The 8,627-nt window shown below is 41.7% G+C and overlaps 1 protein-coding gene across 1 annotated transcript; it reads left to right on the top strand.

Moving 5' to 3' along the window:
* Window positions 1-1,437: 1,437 nt before the first annotated feature.
* kcna10a (potassium voltage-gated channel, shaker-related subfamily, member 10a) lies at window positions 1,438-3,171 on the top strand (the record flags this gene model as incomplete). The annotated part of the gene is made up of 1 exon (XM_080496953.1): window positions 1,438-3,171. One exon carries the CDS (start codon window positions 1,438-1,440, stop codon window positions 3,169-3,171), a length of 1,734 nt encoding a protein of 577 aa, XP_080353079.1.
* Window positions 3,172-8,627: the final 5,456 nt, after the last annotated feature.

Here is an 8,627-nt window from a genome sequence, read left to right as displayed (position 1 = left end):
TTTTTCCCCCCAGCTCATCCTTGTCAAACCCTTTTTCTCTTGATAAATCACTCTTGATTCCCTGCCAGAGGTCCTCTCCCATCAACCCGTCTATCCATCCGCCCACCCATCAACACCCATTCTGTCTCATTGTCACTTCACTCTTGCCTCGCCGTCCTCATCCCACCCAGCGCTTCCACCCACATCCGTCTTCCTAACAATTTTCATGTCATCCTCCTTGTTCACATTTGGTCTTGTCTCGCTTGCGCTCTTTCTCTCACTCTCTCTCTCTTTCTCTCTCTCTCTCTCTCTCCCGATGGGATTGGTATCACTGGCTCTGGTTTTAGGTGGTGACTCATCTCTGGAGTCTTTAATTAAACATCTGCAGCCGTCAGCACCCGGTCAGACACTCACACACACACATATGGGATCACACAGAAGTCCACATTTAGATGAATAGGTGTGAACACACCTGATAGAAAGTCCCAATGGCTCAGGTGGGGTTTTTTTTTTTTTTTTTTTTTTAAATCAAGGACATAGATTTAGAAATATTCTGCTTTCTTATTGACAAATAGAAATGTGGATCAGTGTAGTTTAAATGTGAGCCCGGGTGTCTGGAAGAAGGTAGGCCACCGCTATCACAGCACAGCCAGTAAATTATGTACTAATGTATGCGCTGCCCCAGTTACCTTGCACCGTCCTCTCCTCCGACAACCTGTTTCAGGGTCAAGACAAGGGATCCGGCTAGACTCGTATCCGAGGACAGGTGTTTGTGATTGTCTGCGTACAAAAGAAGTGTGTGTGTGCAACACGTTGCCCGTTTCTGGCTGCGGTTTCGAAGGTGTTGAGAGACACACAAGGATCATTTGCAAGATATAATAAATAATCCCGAGCTGGACTGCATCAAAATACCTTCTTGTTGTTGTTTTAGATCTATTCTTCTCCTTTTTTTTCACAGTTACATGACTCATCTGTGCCACATTCACGGGCTGCTGGAAACAAGACTTTACTGCAAACATTTATCCGTTGAATAAAATCAAATGCTTTACTACTGATACGCTCTTTTTCTTTCCATCCTCTTGCTGTCTGACCTGTCTTCTTTGTCTGTTATGATCGCTCTCGAATGCATTTTCCTCTGTGTTTGATGACAGATTATATGCGTTCAGACGTAACACTGTTACTTGATGACGGTTACCATTTAACATGCTCTTATTTATGATATCCTCACACTGAATCTGTTTTTCTCCTTGTCTCAGACTCTACAGGGGGGGAAAAAGAGCAATGAGGACTTTCGCTTTGCCCGGTCAATGTGAGTTCTGCTGAAGATTGGATGCATTCACACACTACTGCTGCTGCTGCTTCTGCTGCTTCAGGTGACTGAGTCTCCCACCTGTTGCGGTCTGTGTGCGATTCTCTTATCCTGGTGTCCGAAAGCTTTACACTGGCTGCTCCTCAGCCATGGAGGTGGCCCTGGTAGACTTTGAGAGCCTGGATGGCCTCGGCGGCAGTCTCGAGGATGAGGCGGACGCCTACGCCGATGAGACTACAGCTCTCACTGTGGACATGCCACCAGAGTTCAACAGTCCAGGCAGCAGCTACCGTCTGCGAGCCCATCGACTCTCCCATTACAGCCCGGTGCACTCCTGCATCTGGGAATCCACTTCGTCCTCGCCTGTTCCACAGATGCTGGAAGTACCTCAGTCTCCGCTCCTGTCCTCTCCGAACAGAGAGGGACCCGGGAACTGTGCAAGCATGATCTCAAACTTCAAGCTGCTGCTGAGCAGCGAGGGCACGAGGGAGAGCGAGAAGATCTTTCACCGGCTCACTAAGGAGTGCTGTGAGGATCTCTTCATCGATAAGCGGGGGCTGGACGACGGAGACCAGAAAGTCATCATCAACATCGCCGGCCTTCGTTTCGAAACGCAGCTGAAAACACTCGACCAGTTTCCTGACACTCTTCTTGGGGATCCTCAGAAGAGGATGGACTACTTTGATCCGATGAGGAATGAATACTTCTTTGACCGGAACAGACCGAGCTTCGATGGGATTTTGTATTATTACCAGTCGGGGGGTAAGATCAGACGACCAGCTAATGTTCCCCTTGATGTCTTTGCGGATGAGATTGTGTTCTATGAGCTTGGAAGCGAAGCCTTGGAACAGTTCAGAGAAGATGAAGGGTTCATAAAAGATGTAGAAATCCCTCTGCCGAGCAACGACATGTATCGGCAATTCTGGCTGCTGTTTGAGTACCCAGAGAGCTCCAACGCAGCCCGAGGTGTAGCACTCGTGTCTGTGTTTGTCATCATCATATCCATTATTATTTTCTGCATGGAGACATTGCCAGAATTCAGAGACGACACTGACCCTGTGGTGACCACGGTAGTTCAACCTTTCAACCAGTCCAGGGGTTTATCCTCGGTGGAATCGCCCGGCGGAAACCCGACAACCTTTACTGATCCTTTCTTTATTATCGAGACGGCCTGCATTGCCTGGTTCTTCTTTGAGCTGTGCATCCGATTTTTGGTCTGCCCCAGCAAAAAAGAGTTTTTCCACAACCTCATGAACATCATCGACATCATATCCATCATCCCTTACTTTGTGACGGTGGTCACCGAGATGGCCACGACGCCAGAAGAGAGTTCGGGACAGAACATGTCTTTAGCCATTCTCCGAATCATTCGCCTGGTCAGAGTGTTTCGTATCTTCAAGCTCTCGCGTCACTCCAAGGGCCTGCAGATCCTGGGACAGACCTTGAAGGCCAGCATGCGAGAGCTCGGTCTGCTCATCTTCTTCCTTTTCATCGGCGTCATCCTCTTCTCCAGTGCCATCTACTTCGCCGAGGTAGACGAGCCCAACACGCAGTTTGTCAGCATACCCGACGGCTTCTGGTGGGCCGTGGTCACAATGACCACCGTGGGCTACGGGGACATGTGTCCCATCACCGTGGGGGGGAAGATGGTGGGCACCCTGTGTGCCATCGCAGGTGTGCTGACCATAGCTTTACCTGTACCGGTCATCGTTTCCAACTTCAACTACTTCTACCACCGAGAGACTGAAGCGGAGGACAAGCTGCCTTTGACCAATGCTGTGGAACAAGCCATGAAGGCCGAGGCAGATAATAAAGAGGGCAGCAACTCCTCGCTCAATAAAGCCAACGGCATCTGGCAGACTGACAGTAGCAAAGGAAAATAATTAAAGCAAAACACACTTTTCAAAGAGGAGAGACTCCCCCCAAAAGAAGGAAAAACTATCAACCAAACTGAGACAGTGTGGAGATGAGAATAATGCCGAGACTCTGAGTGGGATCGATTTACTATTCACTGTACATTATGAAAAAACATGTTTTTATACCTTACGTACCTCTTCTGTGTTTCATTTCAAATTGAAAACCTGAGCAGGCGTGAAATTATTCACTATATATATTTTTCATGGTTTAATTTACTTCATTTTGGAAATCTTAGTTTCATATAAAACAATAATAATTCTTTTTCATATTTCATCACTATATACAACAGGACTACATTAACAGACTTTATACTGTGTTCATTTGGTCTTATTTCCATTATGTTGGTCATCATTCATTTTATGAACAGGGATAAGTGTCTTTTATGAACCTGAAGGCAGCAGTTTCATCTCATGGCAGTAAAGCGTATTCATAAAACTTACAACTAGTAATATGAAAACTACAACAAACATATGCTTTATATTCTACCAGCTTCCTGTTATTTATCTCACAGTGTAAAAATCATAAGGAAAATAATTTACCATTTATTTTGCTTGAAATAAACATTTCGCGTTTGATGCTGATGATAAAATGCTATGATGGTCAGTATTTTGGAAATAAGACCATGCTTTCAAAAAAAAACCCATAAACCTTACATTTCCTGAAAGAGTTGTGTGTAGAGTCGCAACCTTGTTGCATCTATTTATTTTAGAATGTATTGTGAATTTTATGTATTTATTCAGTTTCTTTCATTAGTCGCAAGAGTTTAAAAAAAAAAAAAGTCTCCACTGCAAAGAGTCTAAGTGTTTCTACATAACGTATTATAACGGAGTGCCTTGATCTATGTATTATTGGAATACTGTTGAATTTGCCATATATATGTAATCTCACTAATATTTCCGTTTATGACTCAGTATTTCTCATCTCGATTTGTTTGACAACACATAAGCTTGTTAAGAAACTATTCTGTCTGTGTCCTTGCACTCGTTTGTGATTATACTCATTATTTATTGATATATATTTCATTTGGGATATACGTTTCGTTTGGACCCAAATTACAGTTCATCAAAGTACAAGAGATTTATGTCATTGATCCAATCAGCTGACTGATATACCTGTCAATTCATGATGAAAATGTTTTATGACTGTGGATGTAGATCTTCCTTATGGAAAGCACTGCGAATATTCAAACTAAAAGGAAGAAGCCAAAGAGTTTTGCTTGAATTCAGGTTTAAAGGGAAATGTTACGGTGCAAAGGGAAATAAGGCCATAATGTTGCATGACCCAGGAAAAACTATAAAACTGTAAGGTTGTATGTTATCTCACTTCTTTTTTAAGAAACTTGTTAATCTGGGCCCACGATTTTAATAAGGGAAGGAAGGAAAGAATGTGTGGACCCTTTAACACGTCATTGTTTTAACCAGTTGACTAATAACAACACTGCATGAGGATGTGACTTCACGCTTGAGCGATTATCTCCAATTGCAGATTGTGGGGCTCATGATCTTAATCAAAAGTCTTTAGACTAAATGAGGCTGCAATGTGAAACATGATTCAGAGCCGCAGGTGTTTTTTGTTTTGTTTTGTTTTTGTAAACTGAGCGCTAAATATTTGGATGGTTTTTCTAACTCAAAGTTAACTTTCTTTATTCTGTGCAATGCATAATTAAAACTAGAAGAACTTTAACTAGACTAGCGGCTTAGCCACCAGGTTATGATGTATTGGGGTTTTTACAGCTAAAACGTTTCAAAGGAACTTCAGTGTGATGAGATGAATGGGACATTTTTTTGCAGTTTCGCAGTTTCTTTGGGCGAATTTATTCAAAAACGATGAGCCGCGAACATCCCAAAATCTAATCGATTGGTACTTGGATGATGATAAATCATCCCTGAAAATGACATGGAATTCTGCTGAGTAGTTTTGTGGAAAACCTGGTCAAATAAATACATACAAACCAATAAATACACCCACATAATCATCTTGGCCAACTTTCGTTGGAAAACGTAATAATTTACCAGGCAGTTTTCAAAGATTCGCTGTGGCGACCGTAGACAATCAACATTTGCACAAAAATGAATCATGTCAAAGGATTCACACATTTTTCCGCCTCAATTCATGGATGTTTTCTGGGTGTTCAACAATCAGCTGTAGGATGGCAATGGTTGTAATCCTTAAACATGATGGAGGTTTTTTTGTTGTTGTTTTTTTATTTTTTATTATTTAATATAGCTGTCTGTAAAGTCACTGTTCAACTGCACAGGTTCAAAGGGAAGCTGTACCCCCGAAACTCCCGGGATCGTCACGGCGACAGCCGGCCAGAGTTCATTACACCAACAAGACCATCTCACTGTAATTGTATGTATGGTAACATTTCAGTATTTAATGTACTGTGATGTATATGCAATACATTCTGAGATTTTGATTTGTGTCTTTCTTGTGTTTTATACGAAGTAGCCCGTGTTTGTGTATGGCATGTACATGTGAGAAAGACTGCACACACACACACACACACACACACACACACACACACACATGCATGAACTCAAACACTCAAAGATTGAGGACACATAAAGGAAGTCCGTATCGTTGGACGTCCTTCAGACATGGGGAGGATGCCCATCTCTGGTTGACATGGATCGGTCTGTTAACGCTTGTTAGTTTCACCTGACACTCTTCACTCTGGACTCGCCCCGACACCTCGTCTCACACTGAGGAAGACTACAGTCGGCTTAATGCATGCACACTGTCCACATTAGAAATCGTCAGCTCAGAATCCCAAATGAAATCATTCCGCTTAGCTAATAAGTGCAGTAGCTGTGGGAAAATAGATGCATTACAACATGAGATCTGAACTTTCACGGCTGCACATCTATACTGTTTCTACGGGATACAGCTAATAATAAATCAGAAACCATTATAGCTCTCGCAAGCATTTTTCTCTTGTTTTATAAAATTTAAAAGATGCCGTGTGACTCATGAAACCCATAATGACACATATAAAGGACAAATTGACAAATATCTTGTTTTCCTGGTCAAAGAGAGAAAATAAAAAACACAGGCAATGAAAATATTACAGGGAGTTTGGTGGCAATGAAATGTATGACGAGCGCTTCTTTTTCACAGGAAAAGTCAAATTAGCAATGCAGATGAAAATGTTTCACAGGCAACTTTAGAGCTTGGTATCATTCTGTGTCACATCGCGACTGTTGTGTTAATATGCAGGGTTGGGAACAATAACGCACACTGTGTGGTGGGAGCGACAGAGGAGTTCTCACTGCTTGTTTTGGTAGAATTATCATGATAAGCTCTGAGCAGGAGCCCTTAAAGAGGTGGGTTAGCGACCCCGGGTTTTTGACCATGAGAAAAGAGGAACATTCAGGGACAGTGAGTGAAAACGGAGCTGTGAAGGTAAAGAGAGAAAGGAGGGAGGACGACGGCTCGGAGGAGACGGGAGTTAGGAGCTCACATGATATCTGCTCAGTGATAACGGACTGTCGGCCACATGGATCCCTTACAAGCAGGCATGGAAATAGGTTACAAGTGAAATGGATCCTCGCGTCATATATCTGTATGTACACACACACACACACACACACACACACTACTACTGAGACACACGTCTGTATACCGAACCATGAAACACACGTTTAATTGATGAAGGTGTGAAAGGGTGCTTTGACTATTAGATCTTGTGCTTTTTTTCTTGTTCTGAGAGTCTTCAATGGAAAACCTCCAATGGTTTTGGACCATTTATAGAAAGGTTTGTGGTATTACCCAGGTGTACCTGAGAATAACCCCGTACAGGGAAGACGAATAACATGCAAACGACCGACAGGAAGGTTCACATCAGTTTTGACCGATCAGAGATTGGAGATTTGACCACCTGTCACTTTAAACTTCTGCAGACTGTGCAATCTTTTATCTCCACGAAACACTGTTTTCCTGGTTGTCAATTAACACTGATGCAGCGAGGTCGACACTTTCTCTCTGAGCGTGCAACCAGAGACAGTGCACCATTATTCTGAGGCTTTAATTCTTTTGGTAACAGTTAAATCCATTTTTCCATCATACTTCAACAAAGAGAGGGCCCTTGTTGAGAGATGACATATTTCAATATGAAGATAATCCAGGTTTGCCAAGTTTTCTAGCAGCTGTGTTTTGACTAGGAAACGCAGTTGAGCTCACTCATTTACATGGAATCTAATGCAAATTGCTAAAGGCCGTCCAAAATACCACGTTTATCTCTCAGACAATGAATAAGACAAAAGAGAAACAGTTTTGTTTCGTTTGGTAAATCTCTAAAATCGCATTCGATTACAGTCATTAGACACCTCATCAAATTTGTATTTGGAAATGTAATCCCGGGGGATTACCCAGTTACTCAGTAATAGATACTTCCAGAAGACATTTCCAGATTCCTTTTTCTATTTTGCCATTTTTTTTAGAGTATAAAAGGAAATATATTCAAATGTGTCAACAATACAAATTAAAAACAAATTAAAACAGTTTTAGTCGATAACCACATTTCATCAGATCTCATTTTGATTTTTACACTTTGATTGGTCCCATAAAGAAATAAAGAAAAACTATATTGTGTGTTGCAGAACATTCAAGTCTTATTAATGTGTAACTTAATTTACCGTTGTTATTATTCATTCCCACATCATATAGATTAACAGATGGGATGTTACATGTGGGTTGTTCGTCACTTTTATAGGGTCAGTTAAATTATGAACAAGCTTGATTAGTAGATGTATTTTCCAGAGGAAGGAAGAAATGTCAGATGCAAATGAATGAAGTAACGTAAGATTTTTCTGTCACTTCATATCAATATGATCTATATGAATACTCTCCTGTGCATTGCACACGCACACACCTCACACACATTGACAAAAATACACATACACATTTGTATTTAAAGGCAAAGCTTCACACCGATGTAGGTACAAACTATTTGTGTGTCTGTCCAGAAGGTTGTTTTTTTTTCACCTGAGCATTCCTGCAAGTGACAGAATGAGTGTCATCTTTAACACACCGTATGTGAAGTTAATCTGAGCTTAGACTGAATGTTCTTCCAAAGGCACACACACACACACACACACATCGACTGGCACATACAGACCAAAATATATTGAACTTTCACACAGTTTATCTCATATAAACACAGCTTCTTTTTTGAAACCAGAATAAGGTTTGTCTTGCATGACTTTTTTTTATTTATTTTTTAAATTCAATCAAGACACAATATCATTAAAATGGAAATGAACTACTTTACCGTATGAGTTTTGTGTGATCAGTGGACTGAAACGGCCCGATGGAAGATCCCTGTCAAGTGCTTAAAGATGCATGAGAGCGTCCTCATTAATGAGATGCTTTGATGGAAAGTTCCACGACTGAGTGTGAGATCTGGAGAGCGAACGAGACG

Source organism: Blennius ocellaris (genome assembly GCF_963422515.1).
Source record: "Blennius ocellaris genome assembly, chromosome: 5".
Classification (NCBI taxonomy): Eukaryota; Metazoa; Chordata; class Actinopteri; order Blenniiformes; family Blenniidae; genus Blennius; species Blennius ocellaris.
This window is presented reverse-complemented; position numbering and strand designations above follow the sequence as displayed.